This window comes from Apteryx mantelli, chromosome 36 (genome assembly GCF_036417845.1).
Source record: "Apteryx mantelli isolate bAptMan1 chromosome 36, bAptMan1.hap1, whole genome shotgun sequence".
NCBI lineage: Eukaryota > Metazoa > Chordata > Aves > Apterygiformes > Apterygidae > Apteryx > Apteryx mantelli.
In genome coordinates, this window is record NC_090013.1 from 290,647 (window position 1) to 311,535 (window position 20,889).

The window sequence follows — 20,889 nt, forward strand, 5'->3', positions numbered from 1 at the left end:
GACAAAGCCTTCCCGGTCCCACTGCCCCATCCCACCGTGATGCCGCAGCCTGTCCCCACGCAGGGGCAGCTCACCTGGACTGGCTGGGGGCAGAAGGGGCCCCGCCACCAGGACACACCACAGGGACAGCCACAAAGGCAGGCTCGCCCCGCATGCCGGGAGCCGGTGCCCTCTGCGTCACACCAAGCACTAAAACCCCCACACGCTGCGGCCTTGCATGCTGTAGCCTCGTGTGCCCCCTCCTTGTGCAAACGGGGGCACGAGGCCCCCTGGCAGCAGCCAGCAGCAGCCTGGGAAACCCTCCGTCTGGCCGCCCACTCAGTGACAGGCAGGGGAGCAGGGAAGCCACCGGCAGCAGGGCTGTGGAAGGAGCCAGGCATCCTGCATGCAGGAGAGCAACCTTGGATGCTGAGACTGCAGAGACAGGGCTGCTCCGACCACGGCAAGAGGGGGGGGAAAAAAAAAAAAAGAGAGAAGCCATACGCGCCCAAGGCCACCTGCGAGCTCAGCATCCTGGGCTGGCGGGGGATTCCAGCCCCGTCTCCAACCATGCCACAAATGTGGTGTGGCAGGCGGCGCCAGCGGCTGCAGGAGCAAGACCAAAGGTGTTCGTGAGGCTCCTGCCGAGGCAGCGGCACCAGGGCAGCCCATGCCCCTCCTTGGCCCGGCACGGGCAGCCCAATGCACGCATTGCCATGTGCATTGCTGCATGCATTGCCATGTGCATTGCTGCGTGCATTGCTGTGTGCATTGCTGCGTGCATTGCTATGTGCATTGCCGTGTGCATCGCGCACACACCATGCACACCTGCCAGCTGTGTGCACACACACCCACATGCAACATGCATGCTGGCCCTCACCAAGGGCTGTGCCTTGCAGCCCCCGGCCGCTGCAGGATCCTGCCAGGGTCCACAGGCACCAGCAGGGCCTGGCGTTGCCTGTTTCCATGGAAGCAGCAGGGATCCAAGGTGGGAGCACAGCGCCGGGACAGGAGACCAGCGCCTGCGGAGCGCCAGCCTGGGGCGCCAGGCACAGAGCAGTGCCAGGCAAGGCAGGAGGTTCAATACAGTCGGTTTATGTTACAGTGACCGCAAGGCGCCGGGACCGAGACGCTGAAAAGCACAGACCAGGGCGCTGGGTTGGGCAGGGGGGCTGCACTCATACCCGACCCCACACGCCCCAGGGTGCCCTTGGCCCCCCCCCCCCAGCTCCGCGCGAGCTGCCACCAGACAGGGAGCGGGAAGCAATCCCCCGGGGGCAGCGGGGCTCTCCTGCCCCCTCGCCGCCCGCTCCTGCGGAGGGGCTGAGCCGCCACAGCGGTGAAGGAGGCAGCCCCGGCTTGCGCATGGAGCCACAGGCAGGCACAGTCAGGACAGACGGCGGCGGCTCGGTGGCAGCAGGCTCTGTAGGAACGTGGGGCCAGGGAGAGGGCTGGATGGGGGCCCTGGCCCTCTGGCATGGGGCTGGGCGAGGGGTGCCGCAGCGCTGCCATGCTGAGGGCATGTCCAGTGCTTTACTAAGGGGGCTCTCGGGGAGCATCATAGCACCACGGGGAGGGCGCCGGCTCGCACCCACTCCCTACAGTCCGGGGCGCCCTGCCCCAGCTCGTCCCCCCAGGAGCCAGCAGTATAAATAAGGGGGGTGGCACGGGCAGAAGGGGGGGCGCGCAGTGGCAGCTCCAAGTCCTGAGTGTGCCAGGGCAGGCACTGGGTCACTGTCCCTGGCATGAGAGGCGGCAGAGGCCCCCGGAGCCCCCTGCCCACGCGCCATCTGGGGCTGCGCTCAGCCCAGGAAGCACACGGGGCCCAGCTCGAAGCCAAACTTCTGGTTGGCGTCTCCGAAGTCGGCCACGGCCACGTCCGTCAGGGGCAGCCGTTCGACGCGGGACGAGGCCACCTCCAGCACCGTCCGCTCTTGGCCCCGGCGTCCCTGCAGACATGGGGCAGGCTCAGGGATGGGACTCTGGGGCAGGGAACCGCCGGGACCTCACAGACACAGCGGCAGGGGAGCAGGGACACAGCGGATGCCCAGAGACAGGGGCTGGTTCCAGCTGGGTGGCTGCGAGGGGCTCCAGGGGTGGGGAAGGAGACGAGGGGTCCACGGGGCTGCGTGAAGGGGGGCAGCGGGGTTCAGGTGGCATTTGGGATGCCTCACCTGGCAGCCGTCACGGAGGGCCCGGACGGGGGTGGCAGGGTGGCCGTGCCCCAGCTCCTCGTCGTTGGCCCCACGGAAGCGCAGGGCGCGGGCGAAGGTGCTGGCGTCGGCGTCGTACCAGGCGGCTGCGTTCTGGCAGTTCAGCGTGAAGTTCTGGTGGGCTCTGGCGCTCAGGAGACGCAGGAAGGTGAGCTGGGTCACAGGCACCCCGTTCCCATCCGCGTCCACATAGGAGAACTGGGAGAACAACACACAGACTGAGATGCAGCCACCCAACACCGAGCACCGGGTGCCCCTTCCCTTCTGCCCCCAGACGGAGTGCGAGCAACGTCTGCCCCCAGGCTCCTACCTTTTTGCCCCTCTTGAAGGTGCTGTACCATGTTCCCGGCTTCTCCCTGTTCCAGGCAGCGAGTCGGACCTGGGGGTGACGGATGAGGAGAAGGTGTTGGGGGCGAAGAAGAGCGTCTCTAACCTCCGGGCCCCCACAACATGGGGTAGAGCAAGCCCTGAACCTCCCCCAATTCCCCAGGGGTTCCCGGGCCCAGAGGGCTGCTGGACCATGGATCTGGACACCCGGCTCTGCTCTGCCCCGGCCCTCCTGATCCCTGCTTCAACTCACAGCCTCAAACTTCTTATCAGGGAAGAGACAGGTCTCGCCGCCAGCCGTGAAATTACAGAAAACCCGGAAGGCATCTCGGGAACAGCCCTGGTTGGGGTCAATCCAGTACTCGCCTGGGAAGGAGGGCAGGGAGGTCAGCAGGCGGACAGACAGACAGACAGAACAGCTCCCTCGGGCTCTGCACTCGCCTTGGCCCCCTCCCCGGAGACATGCTGTACGTGCAGTGCCTGGTGTGGGGCAGAGGTACAGGAAGCCCCAGTCCCACCCCTCTTGGAGGTGTTTCCAGCGTTTCCTCTGCCTTCTGCACCTCCAAAACCTCACCATCCTTGAGGTGGGGGTGGCAGAGCTGCAGCTCCCTGCAGACACGAGCGGGACTCTCGGGGGTGCCCAGGGGCCGTCTCAGCTGCTCGACCTCGGTGCGCAGGGAGCTGAGCGAAGCATACACTTCCTCCAGCCCCTCGTGGTCTGAGGGGGCTCCCTGCTCCCCGGGAGCCCCTTCCGTGGCCTGCCGGCGCTTCCTGGCCCTGCTCGAGGGAAGTGGCTCGAGCAGCTCAGCTGGGCGGCCCTGGGACACAGACAGAGAGGGGTGAGAGCTGCAGATGCTGGGGCCAGAGCAGGATGAGAAAGGCCGGAGCAGCCTCTGCACTGGCAAGAGGGGCCTGGGGACGGAGGAGCCATCCCTGGAGGGGAGAGGCAAAGGCGGAGTAGGGGGCTCGGCAGAACCCAAGTGGGGTGTTGTCTGTCTCCGTGCCCAAAGCGCCCCTCACTCACCGGTGGCCCTGGGGGCCCAGGGGGGCCCATGTCACCTCTGGGGCCCAGCGTGCCCTGCAAAAGAAGAGGAATCGGCAATCAGTCGAGCAGCCTGCAAGGCCCCGGATGCCTTGTTCTCTCCCCAGCTCTCCTAGGGACATGGCAGAAGATGCCCCTGCTCATGCTCCCCATCCCCTCCCGGGCACTCACCGGTGAGCCTTTGGAGCCCTTCTGACCCAAAGGTCCCTGTGGGGAAGAGAAGACAAGAGAGGGGTGCTTGCTGGGAGCAACCAGCTCCCGGGCATGCGGTGGTTATGCGGCATGGGAAAGCCGCCCTTGACCCTCCCGTGAGCCTTGGTCCCCTCTGCCCTTCTCAGCCATCCTGGGGAGAGAAGCCCCCCGGGACTGCAGGGGAGTTAAGGGCAGACCGGAGATCCTGGGATGAGCAGGACGACGTGCAGCTAAAGCTTGGTGCACCTGGACGATGCAGGAAGATACTCACCGAGAGCCCGGGAGGCCCTGGGGGGCCGGTGGGACCTGTGGGTCCAGCCAAACCCTGTGGGTAGAGACAGCATCAGCCCTGTCCCCATGGGGCCTGTGTCCTGCCAAGTACGTTGTCTCCCTCCCTGCTGCCAGCCCCAATCTCAGGAGAGACCCCACATACTCACAGGGTCTCCCTTGGGTCCTGGGGGGCCCTGGATGCCTGGCAGCCCCTGGTCTCCTTTCTCCCCCATCTCTCCTGGAGGTCCAACGAGCCCGATCAGTCCAGCATGGCCCTGGGGGTGAAGGGAGTGTCAGGTGGCCTCCTCCCCAGGACCACGAATGGGGATGAGTCTGGGCTGAGGGGCACCCCAGCCCCAGCTCCTGCACAACCATCACCTCGCTCACCTTGTCTCCCTTGTGGCCAGGATCTCCTTTGAGGCCAGGCAAGCCCACAGGGCCCTGCAAGAGGCACAGGGAGTGTCACAGTCCCTGGACGGCGCCCAGCCAGGACACCAGGGTCCCCAGGGCTCACTCACCCCGACTTACCAGGGGGCCAGGTGGTCCCACTTGTCCTGGGGCTCCCAGCAGACCTTGCTCACCCTGGAGAAGACATGGCGTGGGAGAACGGCATGGGGCTGAGCCCCCCGAAAGCCCCCCTCCGAGCAGCATTCCCCAGGGCTGCAGCAATCCCAGCCTGCAGCAGCTCAGTGCCCGAGGGGACGTCTCGTGCCCTGAGGCAGCGCTGCACAGGCACCCCGCTGCCCCGGGCTTCGGGCACGTGCTCAGCCCTGCGTCTCCGCAGGGATGTGCCGTGCTGCACGGGCCCTCCCCACAGCCCCACACCCCCGCCGCCACCAGGACTCACAGCTGGACCAGGGATCCCGCGGAGGCCTTCGGAGCCGGGCTGCCCTGGAGGCCCCTGCACTCCCACGGGGCCCATCTTCCCGGGCGGCCCCTCCGTGCCGGGCTTCCCCTGGGAACGTGAGTGCGGAGCGTCAGAGCGGAGCCTGGTGCCCCTTGGGGTGGCACAGGGGTCCTGGCCCCCGCTTGCTGGAGGTGTCTGGGAGGACTCGGCTTCTGCCCCGGGCTGGCAGAGGTGTGGGGCTTTCCTTCCCAAGGGGAGCAGGCTTGGAGAGCCATGGCTTACCTTGGCACCCTTTTCGCCCTGACGGCCCTCGCGCCCAGTTGGCCCCACCGGCCCCTGGGCAAGGAGACAGAGAGTGCGTGAGCTGGATGCTGGGAACCGTGCTCTGGCCTGGAGTGGCCCCACTTGTCCCCTGACACAGCCCTCCCACCTTGCCCTGAGCTACCCCTGCCCTTCCTCGCCCCCTTCCCCTACTCACCCTCCGTCCAGGGGGCCCCGGGGACCCTGGCTCCCCTGACGCGCCAGGGGGACCCTGAAACAAACCCGGAGTCAGTCAGTGGCAGCTTGGGGAGTGGGGGAGAGAAGAAAGGCCCCACAGCAGGTGCTGGGGGAAGCGCGGAGAGGCTGGGGGGGATAAGAGGTGCACAAGGACTCTAGGGAGCAGCACGGCTCAGCTGCAGCCCCTCGAGCCCAGCAGCCCCGCGGGGGACCACAGTCCCCCTCTCGCGGCCGAGATACCCTCACTCACCGGCAGGCCAGGGTCCCCGCTGTCGCCCTTCTCCCCAGCGACACCGTCCAGACCCTGCAGCACAGGACGGGGTGAGCGTTCACCCAGCCTGGGCTTTCTGCAGGGGCAGGGAGAGAACGCCGGCACCTGGCTGCCCCCAGCCCGTGCTCATCCTGCGCCCCCCTGCCAGTGCCTGGGTGACCGCGCCAGGGCAGCAGGTGACACGGGAGCTCCGCAGCGCTGGCTCCAGGCTCAGGGGAGTGCCGGCAGCCTCCGGGCTGGGGCTGCTTCTGCTCTGCAGCCCCTCTAATGCGTGAGCTGGGGCTACTCACCGGCAGGCCAGGGTCTCCAGGAGGGCCGGGATCACCAGGGAAGCCGATGGGGCCCTGCAGAGAAATGGGGACATGAGCACGGGGCTGGAAGAGAGTCACAGACCCCCTGCACACCGGGAGAGCAGAGCAGGAGCAGGGAAAGGGGTTAGTGCCTCCAGGCCTATCGGTGGGGTGCGAGTGGGGACTCAGGGCAGCTCCCTTCCCCTCTCCCTGCCTCATTCCCGCACTCACCAAGTTGCCTTTGGCTCCATCCTCTCCTGGGGGCCCCTTCTTGCCGGGGGGCCCAGCTGCTCCCGATTGTCCCGCGTCTCCCTTCTCCCCCATGTCCCCTTTCACACCCTGCAGAGGGACGGGGAGGGTCAGGGTGGGGGGAGAGCAGGGGGCAGCCTGGGCTGCACGGTGTTCACCTGCAGCCCTACCACTGCTCTGTGTGGCTGGGGAGAGTAGGACCTGCTCCCCGCTCCATTGAGCTCCACCTTTTCCCCCACCCTGATGCCCTGCTCCTGCCTTCCTAGAGATGCCGTGTTCTCCCCTCCCCACGACACTCACGGGCGGACCGGGCTCCCCCGGGGCTCCAGGGGCTCCTGCTTCGCCTGGCTCACCCTGCACGGGAGAAAAGCAGAGGGAAACCTGTCGGTCAGGCACTGCTGGGCGCTGGGAGGAACGTACACGGCTCTGCCTGGTCCACAGTCCCACTACGCAGACACGGAGTCTCGGGACCACTCCCAGTGCAGGCTTACCTTTTCTCCCACGGCACCTGGCTGTCCCACGCCGCCTGGCATTCCCTGGGGACCCTACAGACACCAGGACAGGGGTTACACACTGCAAAGCCCAGACCCTGCTCCACAGCTGGCCCTGGCACCCTGCACACCCAGGCGCTGTGCCCAGCAGCCCCCGCCAAGCGCCAGGGCTGTGCTCACCTCTGTGCCGCTGGGTCCTTGTGGCCCGCGTGGTCCCGGCGCGCCGGGGGGGCCCTGCAGGGAGCACAGAGCGGGTCAGAACCGCGAAGGGCGACTGCTGAGCTGTGGGGCCACAAGGCCCCCACAGGAGAGGGAGCTTGCAGAGGTGGGAAGCTCGAGGAGCTGGGGCAGAAGAGTCGGAGAGGGCTGGGGAGCTGGGGATGCACCGAAGGAGGTGGCCGAGGTCAGAGCAACAAGGCCATGGGGGGGTCCTTACCATGGCGCCGACGTCTCCGTTCTCACCCTTCTCGCCTGGTGGGCCTGGCATGCCCTGTGAGGAGCACACAGGTTGGCAGGGCTGGTGCTGGCCCCAGCTGGCCCCTGGGGCTCAGTGGGCTGGGAGCCCAGCTGGCAAGGCAGAGCCGCCCTGGCACTGCGCAGAGCCCTTGTCCCTGCCCCTCCTTCCCAACCCGCAGCCCCCGCCAGACCTGCAGAGCCAACCCTGCTCCCCTGCCCCTTACCTGCAGGCCCGGGGGGCCACTGAGGCCGGGGTGCCCCCGCGAGCCCTCGTCTCCTTTCTGCCCAAACATCCCCTGCTGCCCACGACGCCCAGGCTCCCCGTCTGCTCCCTGCAAAGGGCGAGCCTGGGGTCAGCACCTCCCCGTGGGCACCGTCTGCCCCGCAGGGACTCAGCACACAGGGTGGGAATGGGGCCAAGGGGGAGATGCATCAGGATGGGTGTCGTGGGGGATGCTTGTGTTGCTGCGGGGAGCAGCCTGCACTGCGTTCGGGGTTTCTTGCTTAAGCGTTGGGCTCAGGGGGAATAAACTGGGTGGGAAGAGCGTGCCCCAGCTACTCACCGCGGGGCCGGGGTGCCCAAGAGGCCCCTGGATTCCTGTCGGTCCCGGCGGGCCCTGGGGGGGCAGGAGCATCCGCATCAGGGTTGGGGCAGTCCCCAAATGCCTCCTGTCCCCAGAGGTGCTCTGACCCTGGGCAGCCCACGCAGGCAGACCAGCCCCTCAGCACTTACCGCCTCACCCTTGTCGCCTTTGCTGCCCTTCTGCCCGGGCAGCCCGATCTCACCCTGCCGCGGCAAAGGGACACGGTGAAACCCCACAGCCGCCCTTGCTGGGGACTCGTGGCTAGGGAGTGCTGGCGGCCAGGGAAAGCTGCCATCGCCGGGGAACCGTGGCCAAGGAAATCCCATCACCAGGGAAACCTGCCACCACCTGGGAAGCACTGCCAAGGAAACCAGCCAGGGCCCAGACACGGACACGCTGCTGCCAGGGAGATCCCCGCTGCCGGGAAGCCACCGCAGAAACCTGCCCCACCGGGGAGGTGCCCTGGCCCGAGGACCTGCCCTCTCCGAGGGGACCTGTCCCGCAGCGCTGGCCCCGGGGTACCTTCCCCTGCCATCGGCAGCAAAGTGCAGCAGATCCCCTCTGCGCAAAGAAGCCGTTGCTGCAGGTGCCGACTGGTGTCTCCCCGACTTACCTTGTCGCCGTCTTCTCCAGCGGGGCCAGGGGGACCACCTGGACCCGGCAGCCCCACAGGGCCCTGGATGCCGTCGTGTCCAGCTGGGCCCATTGGGCCCCTCTCGCCCTGTGGGCAGGTAGGAGAGCAGGGTTGGCTGGGACTGCGCGGGACGGAACGTTCCGGCTGCTCCCAGACGTGCCCCACACCTCCTCCCGCATCACCCCACCTGCCCCGTCCTCCTCTCGCCCCAAGCATGGCCTCCTCCTTCCCCCGTTCATCTCACTCCCCACCCCATGCAGAGGACATGGCACCTACCGGGGAGCCCTTCTCTCCGGTGGGGCCGGGGGGGCCCTGCGCACCCCCACGGCCCGGCAGTCCAATGCCTCCAGCTGCCCCCGTGGGGCCTCGCTCACCGGGGGAACCCTGGGGGAACACAAAGGAGGGGTGAAGAGGGAAAGGCCCTGGGAATCCTTCCTCCTCTCCAAAGAAACCTTGCTCTTTATCAACTAGGACTTGGACCAGGGTGGCAAAATTGCTCCCCAAGGAGCACATGGCAAGGGGGGGGGGGGGCCCAAAACTCTGTATAGACCCCCCAATGCCACGATGCTTTGTACTCACTGTGGGTCCAGGGGGACCGGGGGGGCCTTCCCCACCCTTCAGGCCGGGTGGACCCTGTAGAAAGGCAGGAAGGATGGTCAGTGAGGACCCTACTCGCCTCTCCGCCCTCCTGCTGCTCCCAAGCCCGGGATGGCACTGACCATCTCTCCTGGCGCACCCCGCGTGCCAGGAAAGCCATGGATGCCCGGGGGGCCGTTCTTGCCAGGGATGCCAGCTGGGCCAGGGTCGCCCTGTGAGGAAGAGAAGCAGCAGGTAGCTTGGCTCCATCGTGCCCGAGCTGGTGGCAGCCCTCCCACCGCAGAGCCCTCCCACCCAGTGCCCCCCGGCTCAGGCCGGCAGCGGGCTGCGCTGGCGCTCGGACCCCGGAGGGGCTCCTACCTTGGCTCCTTCTCGGCCAGCAGCTCCGGGCAGCCCCTGCTCCCCCGGGGGGCCGGGGGGGCCTGGGTGCCCCCTCTCGCCCACTGGCCCGGTCTCGCCTGATTTACCCTGCGGGCAGAGAGCAGGGTGAGCCTCAGGGGCACGGGCGGCATGGAGCAGAGACCGGGGGCAGCGCCGGAGTGCCAGCAGAGCAACACCGGCCCCTCCATCTCACGTGGAGCAACACTGGCCCCTCCATCCCGCCCGGAGCAACGCCAGCCCCTCCATCCCGCCGGGGCCCGCAGCGCTGGCGTTGATGGCATCCTCGACACAGCCACTCACCTGGGGTCCCACCACCCCAGTGGGGCCTGGGGGCCCAGTTTTGCCATGGAAGCCCTGCAGAGGAGGAGAGCAGAGAGGGGATGAGGCGGGGAAGTGCGGACGCGCCGTCAAGGAACGAGGCGGGCAGGGATGCTCACCGGCTCTCCACGCTGCCCTGGGTGTCCCGGCAAGCCGTCCTTCCCGGCGGGACCCTACCACAGCGGGAGCGGAGTTAGCGGGGTGGAGGGGCGCCAGCGGCCAGGCCGGCCGGGCTGGGCAGCAGCGCTGCTCCCCGACGCGTTGCTACTTACGGGGGGCCCTTTGGTGCCGGGGAATCCGCTGGGGCCCTGCGGACCCTGGGGGCCCTGCGGGAGGAAGGGAAAAGCCCGTGGGCAGCGGTACAGCGACCATCCCCATGGCCCAGAGTGTGTCTCCCCCCGCTGGCATCGTCCCAAGGAAGAGCCCCGCGTCCCAGCACCACCAGCCCCAGGCCCCTGCTCCTGGCCCCTCTGCAGGGCACCGGCTGCCCCCGGCTCACCTTCTCCCCCGCCGCGCCAGGGGCCCCATCATGGCCAGCGTCGCCCTGGCGGAGAGAGACAGGCTGAGGGCAGGTGGCAGCGACCCGTGGGCTGGTCCCCGCCGCCCTGGGGCGGGGGCACGCGGCGGCCGGGTGCCAACCTACCTTGGGGCCGGGTGTTCCTGTGGCGCCGGGCAGGCCGCGCTCCCCCGGCAGGCCCTGAGCGGAGGCAGCAGAGAGCGGCGTCAGGGCCCGCGAGCCGGGCGGGCACCCCGGGACCGAGCTGTGACGCGGAGCCCAGCGCCCCAGCGTGGCGGCCATGGGGCACAGGGCCGATGTTTGGGGCCCGGATGCCGTGGGATACGGCAGGCCCCAGGGCCCGGTTGCCATGGGACACCAGGGCCCTGGGGTGGTTGCCATGGGATACGGCAGGCCCCAGGTCCCGGTCACCGTGGGTTATGGCAGGCCCCATGCCGGTTGCCATGGGACACGGGGTGGAAACTTTTGGCCTGGTTGCCATGGGAAACGACAGGCCCCAGGGCCCAGTTGTCGTGGGATACAACAGGCCCCAAGCGCTGTTGCCGTGGGATACAGGGCGGGAGTTTTGGGCCTGGTTGCCTGGGACACAGCAGGCACCAGAGATCAGTTGCCGTGGGATACGGCCAGCCCCGGGGTAGTTGCCATGGCTGTGGCAGGTCCCCGGGCAGTCCCTGTGGGATATGACAGGTCCCAGGGCGGTCACTGTGGGATACAGGCGGCCCCGGGGTGGTTGCCATGGCTACGGCAGGTCCCAGGATGGTTGCCATGAGATACAGCCAGCCCCAGGGCGGGCGTGTGGATCCCGGCGGCCCCCAGCATGGGGCTGGTGGAGGTCGGGGCCGCGGCGGCTCACCGGGGGTCCTCGCTGTCCCGTCTGCCCAGCCTGGCCAGCCTTGCCCTGCGGGAAGGGAGACATGCCGGGGGGAGCCGCTCCCACCTGCACCCGTGCCCGCCATTCACCCGCTGCACACCCGCTGTGCACCTGCTGTGCACCCCGCGCAGGGATGGGGCATCCCATGCAGCCACGACTCGCGCCCAAGTGTGTGTGCAGGAGGACACGTGGCGCAGGAGCCGGGGGGGGGCTTCCAGGCACGCGTGAGATCTGGAGCCAAGGACATGGCGGGGGGACCAGGATGCTTGGGTCCCTCTGCTGGCTCCGAGCTCTCCCAGCCCCTCTCTGGCTCCTGGCACAGCAGGACAGGGACGGTGGGGCAGGATGCAGGGGACCCATGGGGGGACAATGGGGCAGGATGCGGGGGACCCATGGTGGGGACGGTGGGACAGGATGGGGGGGACCCGCAGGGCGATGGTGGGGCAGGAGGGGGCAGACGGCACAGCGGGATGTGGCGACTCACCCTCTTGCCTTTCTCTCCCGCCAGCCCCACGGCACCCTGGAAGCCAGCGGAGCCCTAAGAGGGGGAAGCACAAGCTGCAGCCGGGGCCGAGAGGATCCTGGCTCCGGAGCGACCCAGCAGCCTCCCTGCACTCACCTTGGGGCCCTGGCGTCCGGGGTATCCTGGGAGGCCCGGCACGCCCAGCTTGCCCTGCAAGGGAGAGAGCAGAGCTGAGCCGGGGGCAGCACGCGCCGCGGGCGCGGGGGCAGAGCGCTGGCACCCACCTTATCGCCGGCAGGGCCGGCAGCGCCTGGTTCGCCCATGGGGCCCGTCTGCCCCTTCAGCCCCTCGGGGCCGTCCTCACCCCGGGGGCCCAGCGGGCCCTGGTCCCCCTGGAACAGCAAGGCAGCAGCGCGGGGAGCGTGCCGCCCAACGAAACACCGCCGGGGCCGCCGCCCCGTGTCCCCGCACCCCCCTGCGGCCAGACCCGCCCCCCCAAACTGCCGCCGGGGCTCCCGCAACCCCCAAGAGAGGCCAGAAATGTGGAAACACCCCCCCCTCCCCGGGGACGCCGCTTACCCTGTCGCCCTTCGGACCTATGTCCCCCTTGAAGCCGGGGAATCCATCTTCTCCCTGAAGGGAAGCACAGGCTGGGGGGCCGAGACCGCGCCAGCTCCGGCGCAAGCCCCCCACCCCGGTGCGGAGGGCCGTCTCCAGCCGCCCGGCACCCCCAGCACAGGGCTGTGACAGCACCGGCACGAGCGTCCCTGGGACCCCCTCGCCAGCCGCCCTTACCTTCTCCCCTTTGCTGCCCTTCAGGCCGCGCACGCCGAAAGCTCCCTGCAGAGACACAGAGGGGCCGGGGGGCCGGAGGGAGGCTCCCGATCGGGGGGACGCAGCCCGACCCCACTGCGGGGCCTGGCCGAGGGGGAGGCTGTGCTTACCTTCACCCCGCGCGGTCCCGGATAGCCGACGGGGCCGGCGGCACCCGCAGGGCCCTGGGGGCAGAGCCAGCATCAGCAGAGATGGAAATGGCCCCATCCGTGCAGGGGGGGCAGGCAGGGACCCCACGAGGGGGGCTGAGCCGCCTCCCCAGGGCGGCTCCTTACCTGGAGACCCTTCTCTCCGGCTGGCCCCTCTCGGCCGGGGTGACCCTGCAGGGATGCGCGAGGGATGAGCCCCGCACTGCCCCGCGGCGCCTGCTCTGAGCGGGATCCCGCAGCTGGAGCGACCCCATGGTGCTGTGCGAGTACTCACCGGGGGCCCGTCGGCCCCAGCGACGCCCTGGATCCCCGGCTTCCCTGGCGAGCCCTGGGCAAGAGGAAGAGGAGGTGTCAGGCGTGGAGGGCTCCCGCGGCCCCCCGCTGCCCACCCCCTGTGCCCCTGCGCCACTCACCTTCTCCCCCGGCAGCCCCACGGGACCCTGGGGGCCAGGCAGCCCCTGCAAGAGAAGAGACCGAGGCACTGGGAAGGCACGGAAAGAGCAGCCGAGCCCCCGGCCCCTCGGGCCGCCCTCCGCCTACCTGCGGACCAGGGTTGCCCTGCTGTCCCGGCGGGCCTGGCTCCCCGTGGATCCCCTGCAGGCGGCAGAGAAATCCCATCAGCAGGACACCGGCCTCCCGCGGAGCCTTGCTGCAGCCCCGGCCGCCCTCCCATGCTCCTGCACCCGTGGGAGCGTTGCCCCCCCACACTGCTCCCATGCCGGCAGCCCCGCCACCCCCGCCCCAGAGCATCCCGCTCTCGCACTGCCCGGTCCCGGCGGGGCCCCGCTCGCACCCACCACACTGCCCTCAGGTCCAGGTGCTCCGTCGATGCCGCTGGCGCCCTGCGGGGCAAGGAAGGAGGGTCAGGGCCCCGAGGCGATGCCGTGCCCCAGGGTGATACCGTGCCCAGGCTAAGAGGCCAGGAAAAACGTCCCCTTGACACGAGGATGGGCAGACAGGCAGAAGGGGGGGGGGGGTCTTGTACCGGTGGTCCCGGGGGTCCGGGGGAGCCACGCGAGCCGATCAGACCTCGCACGCCCTAGGGCCGAGGATAGATGGGTCAGTCAGCACCCCAGGCCCCCTGCATTCCCAGGGTGCCCAAATCTCCCCCCCAAAAGCTCCAGGGAGCGGCAGAACTTGCCCCCAGACCCTCCAGGGCTCCCGGAGCGAAGCCGGGGAGGCTCCCAGCGCCAATACTCACAGGTTCCCCAGGCTGCCCGCGGGGTCCCGGGAGCCCATCCGGGCCCTGGAGGAGATGGAGCAGAGCTGAGCGCGTCCCCCCGGTACCTCTAGGGCCTGATCCCGCTCCCCCTTCCCACGCTGCTCACCTTGGCGCCTCTGTGGCCGGGGGGCCCCACCAGCCCTGGCTGCCCCGCGTCGCCCTGCGGCAGAGAGGCGGTGAGGGTCCGGGAGGGCAGGCGGCGCCAGGACAGGGCGCAGCGTGCTCCCACTTACCCGGTGGCCCTTCTCGCCCGGCAGCCCCGGAAGCCCGTCGAAGCCTCTGTCACCCTGCGGGACAGCAGAGGCATCAGCCCCCCCTGCCCCGGAGCTGCTGCCGGGGGGGGCAGAGGGGACCAGGTGTCCTGGCCCTGCACAGACCCCCCACCACCACCTGTGCACCCTGGCAGCACTGACCAACCTTGGGTCCAGTTTCTCCCGGGAGGCCCCTGGCTCCATCTGCTCCGGCGCGGCCCTGAAAGACATGTCGAGGGGTGGGAGAGGGCCGAGGGCTGGGTGTCCCCCAGGATGGGGACGGGGATGGGGACAGGGATGCCCTGGGCAGGCACCTGCAGGGGATGTGAAACCCCAGCGCGCAGCACTTACCCGCCTGCCCGGCTTCCCCGGCAGCCCCGGCGGCCCCTGCGGCCCCCGGGGACCCTGGCGAAGAGAAAGGGAAGGCATCAGGGCCGGGCGCCGGCAGGATCCCGCGGGGCCCCACGTTCAGCCCCATTGCCACCTCCCCGCGCACCCCTCGGCAGGACCCACCTGCAGCCCCGAGTCGCCCGCATCTCCTTTCAGGCCGGGGTGTCCAGGGAGACCCTGGGAAAACGGGAGAGCGACGTGGGGCAATGCCTGGTGCACGGCGTCTCAGGGGGCAGCTGCCCCATGGCGGCTGCCCCACGGCGGCCGTACTCACCAGTGGTCCCGGGCGGCCGGTCAGCCCCATGGGGCCCGGGGGGCCCTTCATGGCGAGCTGGGGAGAGAGCGGAGGAGAGGGCTGAGCGGAGCGGCGATGCCGGTGCAGGGGCCGGCCCATGTGGGTGCCTCACCTTCGCCTGCTGCAGGATCGCTTGGGCCTGGGCTTCTTGGAAGGAGACGCTGGGGCCCTTGAGGGAGTCTCCGCCGAACTGGAACTGGGGGGCAGCGGGCTGAGGGGGGCCAGCAGCCCCCAAAGCTCCCTGGGCACCCAGCTCCGCACGGCCCCCGCAGGAGCCATCCCGCAGCAGGTGCCCCTAGATGCAGCCCGGCTGCCCCGGCGCCTACCGGCAGCATGAGCGTGGTCCCCGCCGGGCCACGGCTCCCGTCGGCTCCTGGCAGTCCCGGCCGTCCCGCGGGGCCCTGGCGGGGGGGAAGGGGGGGCAGCCTGTCATCACCCTGGCGCTGGCAGGTCGGGGCTTGCAGCAGGACGCCAGCAGAACCCCCCCCCCCCCGCCTGCTCTTTACCTGGTCTCCGGGGTCTCCCGGCAGTCCTGGCGGTCCCGGCGGCCCCCAGGGACCCGGCTCCCCCTGCGGAGGAGGCAAAGGCGTGTTAGTGCCAGCGCAGTCCCCCTCCCCATCCATGCGCCGCCCCCTCCCCGCAGCAGCCCCTGCTCCTTACCGCGGGGCCCGGGGGTCCCGGCGGCCCCTCGAATCGCCAGCCCTAAAGGAGAAGAGAGTGAGTGCAGCTCGTCCCGGTGCCCCCCCGGCAAGCGCACACCCATCGGCCGGGGACCACCGGTGTGCTGCGAGGGCTGGGGGCGGCCGGCGCCACGCACCCCCGGGAGCCCCGCGGCTGGGCCCCACTCACCGGCTCCAGCATGGCCGGTTCGCCCTTCTCGCCCTTCTGGCTGGGCTCCTGCAAGACGCTGGGTTGTGGGGAGACAGGCCGGGGCTTCACCCCACCCGTCGCGGGGCCGAGCTCATGGCCCCAGCTTTTCCCGGTCGTCATCCTCAGCGTTACCTGGGGAGCCTGGATCCCTGGCTGCTCCCGCTCGGCTGGGCCGAAGCGCCCCCGGAGCGCGGGGTCCCCCTCGTCCTCGTCCTCGTAGCCCGGCAACAGCTCCGTGCTGCCGGCCTCCTGGAGCACAAATTCCTCCCTGGTGTCCTACGGGATGGGGGCGATGCTGGGGGCCTGGAGGGGGGAGCTCCAGCCCCAGAGCCCCAGCCCCGGCCCTGGTGCTACCTCCTGGGGGTCGGTGCGGTTGGGGGCAGCAGTCGTGGTGCTGGCGGGGCTCCAGGCGTCCGTGGCGAGGGTGCTCTCCTCCGCGGAGCGGGTCGGTGTGGCCGTGCTGGCCTTGGATGGAGGAGCCCGTGGGGTCCCGCGCACCGGGGCTGCGCTGGAGGGGGCACCGCGGCCCCGCGCGGCTCCCCTTGCTGCCGGGACCACCGTCTCGGAGCCATGCTGGGGCCAGGGGCACGGCAAGCCAGGGCTCATCAGCTGGCTGTTCCTGGGATCGCAGCTCTGGCGCAGGCCCCTTCCCACCAGCGGCACCCACAGGCAGCCGTTCCCGGGCGCGGGGGCGGCCGTTCCCCTGCACCCTGGGGCCGCGCAGCCCCTGGCTCCGAGCAGCACCTGGAGCCCGGCCACCCCCTCGCCGGGTCTCTCCCGCCCGGCCGGGCCAAGGCTGACTCATCGGCAGGAGGGGCCGCGGCCCCCGGGCCGCCCTTGGCCAGCACCGCCGCCTCCAGCTGCAGCCGCGACCCGCTTGCAGAGCCGAGGGGGGCAAAGGCAGCGGCGGGGGCTCCCTCCTGCTCCGCTCGGGTGCCTGCAGCCGGGTGATCCCCGCCGGGTGCTCCGACAAGCTCTGGGGGCAGCTCTGCCACAGCGCCGCTCAGCCCCCGGTGCAAAGGGGAGCAGTAAGAGGACACGGGGCCATGGCATCCCCGAGGCCTGGGCAGGGGCCGTTCTGGCCAGAGAGCCCACGGGCGACTCCAACAGACCCAAAGCTCTGGCTCTGCTGGGGCGTGAGCTGCTGGAGCCGTCCCGGCTCACCCCAGGCCGTCCAAGGAGCAGGAGGCCGGGGGCTGCTGTGGGTGCAGGAGGCGGCATGTGGCACAGCACGAGCTCCGTGCACAGGGGTTTGCTCTGGACGGAGCTGGTGCACCTGGAGCCAGGCTCGCCGCAGCCCTGCACGAGCAGCAGGTTAGCGGGGCTGGGTTAGGCAGCCGCAGAGGCGGGTTAGTCGTGCTCTACCTGGCCATCCACGGTGGAAAGCACCGAGGCCTCCTGCTGCTCCAGCAGCTCCTTGTTCCTCCTCTTCTTGCCCTTGCCCTTTCCCTTGCGCTTGCCTTTCCCCTTGCCCTTCCTGCCCTTCCGACGCGGGGCAGCGGTGGCCTCAGGGCCGCTCTGCGCAGGGCAGCGTGGAGGGAGGCAGGGAGAGAAATGTGGGCATCAGGGTCCCCGGGCAGGAGCAGGGTGCTCTGCCCGGCGCGCGAGCGTCCCGGCGGCGCCAGCCCCCAGCCCAGCAGCATCCCTTCAGGCCAGCTGCGGAGGAGGGGGGCTCCGGAAGGTGCCCCCAGCCCTTCCTCTTCCCACCTCGGCGCCTACCTCCTCGGGAAAGGGGGCCACAAGTGGGTAGAGCAGGGGCTGGTCGCAGCCAGGCATGTAGAGCTGGCAGTAGGAGTGGGCCACCGTGGGGTCGGCCACAATCAGCAGCTGCTGGACATCGCCCTGCAGGACAGGGGGAGGTAAAGGGGACGGCGCGAGGGCGCAGGCCTTCTGCCCCCCTGGGCGGCCGTGCGCCCATGCACGCCCCGCCGCGGCCATGCACGCAGCCCAGCTGCGCTGCCCGGCCCCGTGCACCCGAGAATCTGTGTGCAGCGCTGAGCAGGGGCTGTGCAGGGCGCTGAGCAGGATCTGTGCACGGCGCTGTGCATGGCGCTGAGCAGGGGCTGTGCATGATGGGGGCAGATCCGTGCATAGCTCCGAGCGGGATCCATGCATGGCTTGGGGCAGCTGGCCCGGACACCCCCTCGGCCCCGGCTGCATGCACAGCGGAGAGGAGCGGACAAACACACCCTTATTCGTCCGCCACGGGTGAATGGCCGGGGGGAGCCCAGCCCCGCGCGCCTGGCTCCCTCCAAGCCGCCTCTTGCCCACGGCCCCTGACATTTGCAGCGGGGAGAGCTCAGCGGGCAGGAATGTGGCCGGGGGGCCTTTCCCGGTGGGAAAGGGGCTGAGCCACAGGCATGGGAAGGGGAACAGGAGCAGCCCCAGTGCATGCAGGGCCGCTGCCAGACACGGGGGACCCAGCCTACCCCCATCCCCCGGCAGCTCCTGGGGCCCCTCATCCCCTGCACCCACATCACCAGGGGGACGCAGGAGAGCCGGGACCCGGCGGGGAGGATTTGGGGAGGGAGGCTGCGGGGGGACCCACCTCGAACACCTCCTCATCGAGGAGGCGAGCCCCGAAGAGCGTAACCCCCTCAGTGCTGACGACGGGCTGGGGGCCCCGCTCCAGGGGCAGCGTCTCGAGGAGGTGGCAGTCCACCAGCAAGGACACGTTCCTGCCCTCCACAGCCAGCGCCACGCGGTGCCACCTGCAGGCGTGGGGCTTAGTGCAGCCGGGGCAGCCGGGCGCCCGCTGCCCTCCGGCCCCTGGTGCTCACCTGCCGTCGGCCAGGTTCACCTTGCGGAAGACGGGGTACTGCTCCGGGGCCGGCTGCCCGTCCTGGTCCTCGTAGAGGAAGACGGGCGAGCGGCCAATCTCCAGGCCCAGCTGCTGCACGCCCCGCTCATCATAGATGGAGAGCAGAAAGGCCTGGCCGCCTCGCTGGGCTCGCACCGTGGCCAGGATGGAGAAGTCCTCCGGGAAGGGGCCGTCTGCAGCGGGGGGGAAGGTGAGGACGGTCAGATCGAGAGCTGCTCCGCACCCCAAGAGCAGCTCTGCACCCTGAGAGCAGCTCTGCACCCCTAGGGCGGATCATCCCCCCGGGAGCAGCTCTGCACCCCAAGATCGGCTCTGCACCCCAAGGGCAGATCGTCCCTCGGGAGCGGTCATGGCCCCCCGGCACACCTGGGAAGAGCTGCCTCGTGGGCGCGCTGAGCTGGGTGCGGTTGTCCATGCGGAAGGCGAGGTCGGGGTCCGCGGCCCCCGGGCGCTGGGTGCAGATCCCGGCGGTGACGGAGATGCCTTCGCGGCCATGCTGGGCGCCCAGGGTCTGCAGCACATCCACAGGCACGGCTGCGGGGTGAGCGGAGACCTGTTGGGCAGTGGGGACGGGCCGGAGCCCCCCACGGGGCCGGGCTCCGTGCTCCCGGCTGGAGCCCGCGTCCCCATCCCCCTGCCTGCGTGCTGCCGAGCGGGGCCGGCCCGGTGCCAGGCAGCTGTGTGGGCCCAAGGTCCGGCCCGCGGCAGCCGGATTCCTTCGTTGCATTCCTCCGCCCCCGGCCTGCTCCGGCCAGGCTCTGCCCCCTGTGGCACCGGTGCCGCCCGTGGGAGACCCCCGACGCCTCCCCGCCCGGGGCGCTGCACGTCTCCGCATGCGGAGGGAGGGTTAATGCCGGCGCAGGCAGGTGTGCGGGGGGATGATCGCATCCACATCAGAGAGCTCGGCGGCCCCCTGCCCGCGGCGGCCCCCCGCCTCCCCGCCGCCTGCTGCAGAGGCCTGTCCGGGCAGGCCAGGAAGGGGCAGCCGGGGGGCAAGTCCTGCTGGGGGCTCCCCCCGCTCCCAGCCGCGACGGGGCACGCGGCAGGAGGGGACCGCGCGTGGGGGCCAGGCTGGGAACGGCCTGACCCCGCTCCGGCCGGGCCGTCTCTCAGGCCCTCCTGACCCCGGCGCGTGGGGCCAGTTTCCTGCCGGGCTCCCAGGGGAAGGGGCGTCTCCAGGCCGCCGCACGCCGGCATGGGGGGGATCCCCCCCCCCGGCCTGGGAAACCCCAGCCTGGCCCAGCCCCTCCGCACCCCACAGATGACGGGGTGCAGGGACGGGGCGGCAGCACCGGGGAATCACCCCACAGCACCGGGTCCCGGCAGAGCCAGGGAGCGGGGATGTGGTGAAGCTCCCGGCACCATGGCGAGGGGAGAGACCCCCGGCCCCCCCCAGCCGGGCGGCGAGAGGACCCCGGCGTCCAGGCCCCCCCTTGGTCCCGGGAGGGGCCCAGGCGTCCGGGTGCACAGAGCCGCCGCCGCGGGGCCCGGAGCACCCCGAGGCGGCCCCGGGGGCGGGGGGAGGCCGGGGAGCCCCCGCCCGGCCCCGCCGCCCCCGGACGCCCCGGCCCGGCCCCCCCGGAGCGGCGTGGGGCCCTCCCGGCCCTGTCCGTGGTGCTGAAGGCGGCGGGGGCCCCGCGGGCGAGGGGGGGGCCCACGCGTGGGGCGCCCCCGCGGGGCCCGGCCACCGTCGCCCCCCACCCCCGGCTGGGGCTGGGGGCGGCGGGAGCCGGACGCCGAAGCCCCCCCCCCCCCCGGGGCGCGGCGCGGGCTGGGCGCTGCCGCGGGCGGGGCCGCGCGCGGGCGTGGGAACGCGGCGGGCGTGGGAACGCGTGTCCGCGGGGCGCCCCCCCCCGCCGCCCCCCCGCCGCCGTTACCTGCCCTGCCCGGGCGCAGCCCGTGCAGCACGGCGAGCAGGGCGAGCAGCCGCTCCATGCCCGGTGCGCGGTGCCCGGTGCGCGGTGCGCGGTGCGCGGTGCCCGGTGCGCGGAGCCGGCCCGGCCCTGCCGCTCGCGCACTCGCCGGGGCTGCTCGCGGCGCGGCGCGGCGCGGCGCGGCGGGGCGCGGCGCGGCGCGGCGGGGCGGGGAGGGCCGAGCCCGCCGGGCGCCCCCGCCTCCCGCCCGGCCCGGCCCGGCCCCCCGCGGCTCCCCCCGGCCCGGCCCCCGCGCGGGCCCGGCCCGGGCTGCGGGGAGCCGCCGGGGTTGTCGGGGCGCCCGGCCCCCCACCCCGCTCCCAGCCCCACGGCGAAGCCGGCGGGTGTCAGGGCACCCGGCCCCCCCACCCCACTCTCAGCCCCACAGCGAAGCCAGCGGGTGTCGTGGCACCCGGCCCCCCACCCCGCTCCCAGCCCCTCAGCGAAGCCGGCGGGTGTCGGGGCACCCGGCCCCCCACCCCGCTCCCAGCCCCACAGTGGGGGCCATCTCTTGGGGGTGCCCAGCCCCAAGGCAAGGCTGGCTATTTGGGGGCGCCCAGCCCCAGAGCAGGGTTGTCTCCCAGGGGCGCCTGGCCCCATGGCAAGGTCGAATGTTTGGGGCCACCGAGCCCCACGGTGAGGCTGGTGTGTGTC

At 71.2% G+C, this 20,889-nt stretch overlaps 1 protein-coding gene across 3 annotated transcripts; it reads right to left on the bottom strand.

Moving 5' to 3' along the window:
- Window positions 1-1,063: 1,063 nt before the first annotated feature.
- Window positions 1,064-20,302, bottom strand: COL5A3 (collagen type V alpha 3 chain). Of its 3 annotated transcripts, XM_067314706.1 has the most exons (67): window positions 20,200-20,302; window positions 18,689-18,856; window positions 18,282-18,495; window positions 18,050-18,212; window positions 17,221-17,343; window positions 16,867-17,019; window positions 15,856-15,966; window positions 15,634-15,777; window positions 15,481-15,528; window positions 15,292-15,333; window positions 15,138-15,200; window positions 14,958-15,032; window positions 14,744-14,827; window positions 14,611-14,667; window positions 14,460-14,513; window positions 14,298-14,351; window positions 14,113-14,166; window positions 13,929-13,982; window positions 13,802-13,855; window positions 13,675-13,719; window positions 13,459-13,512; window positions 13,271-13,315; window positions 13,014-13,067; window positions 12,887-12,931; window positions 12,748-12,801; window positions 12,600-12,644; window positions 12,435-12,488; window positions 12,286-12,330; window positions 12,070-12,123; window positions 11,775-11,882; window positions 11,647-11,700; window positions 11,512-11,565; window positions 11,010-11,054; window positions 10,283-10,336; window positions 10,139-10,183; window positions 9,912-9,965; window positions 9,759-9,812; window positions 9,622-9,675; window positions 9,301-9,408; window positions 9,063-9,152; window positions 8,923-8,976; window positions 8,620-8,727; window positions 8,323-8,430; window positions 7,859-7,912; window positions 7,689-7,742; window positions 7,350-7,457; window positions 7,106-7,159; window positions 6,850-6,903; window positions 6,670-6,723; window positions 6,479-6,532; window positions 6,161-6,268; window positions 5,930-5,983; window positions 5,619-5,672; window positions 5,349-5,402; window positions 5,153-5,206; window positions 4,871-4,978; window positions 4,552-4,605; window positions 4,411-4,464; window positions 4,191-4,298; window positions 4,025-4,078; window positions 3,733-3,768; window positions 3,544-3,597; window positions 3,094-3,337; window positions 2,773-2,885; window positions 2,503-2,571; window positions 2,154-2,390; window positions 1,064-1,928 (listed from the first exon to the last, which is right to left on the bottom strand). In XM_067314706.1, exons 1-67 carry the CDS (start codon window positions 20,255-20,257, stop codon window positions 1,782-1,784), a joined length of 5,292 nt encoding a protein of 1,763 aa, XP_067170807.1. In that variant the 5' UTR covers window positions 20,258-20,302; the 3' UTR covers window positions 1,064-1,781. The 3 variants fall into 3 exon arrangements, with proteins under 3 accessions (XP_067170807.1, XP_067170808.1, XP_067170809.1); XM_067314707.1 differs by lacking the exon at window positions 7,859-7,912; XM_067314708.1 differs by lacking the exons at window positions 1,064-1,928; window positions 2,154-2,390; window positions 2,503-2,571; ... (2 more) ...; window positions 3,544-3,597; window positions 3,733-3,768 and adding an exon at window positions 3,780-3,927.
- Between the last annotated feature and the right edge of the window lie 587 nt (window positions 20,303-20,889).

Bases quoted from the DNA above. Each gene is read 5' to 3' on its own strand.
- COL5A3 (XM_067314706.1), bottom strand. From the start codon at position 20,257: ATGGAGCGGCTGCTCGCCCTGCTCGCCGTGCTGCACGGGCTGCGCCCG. The intron at 9,676-9,758 runs GTGAGCATCCCT...CCTCCTCTGCAG, and splicing joins CAGGGCAGCGTGGAGAGCCG to GGCTTCCATGGCAAAACTGG. The intron at 6,724-6,849 runs GTGAGCACAGCC...TGGTGTCTGTAG, and splicing joins AAGGACCCAGCGGCACAGAG to GGTCCCCAGGGAATGCCAGG.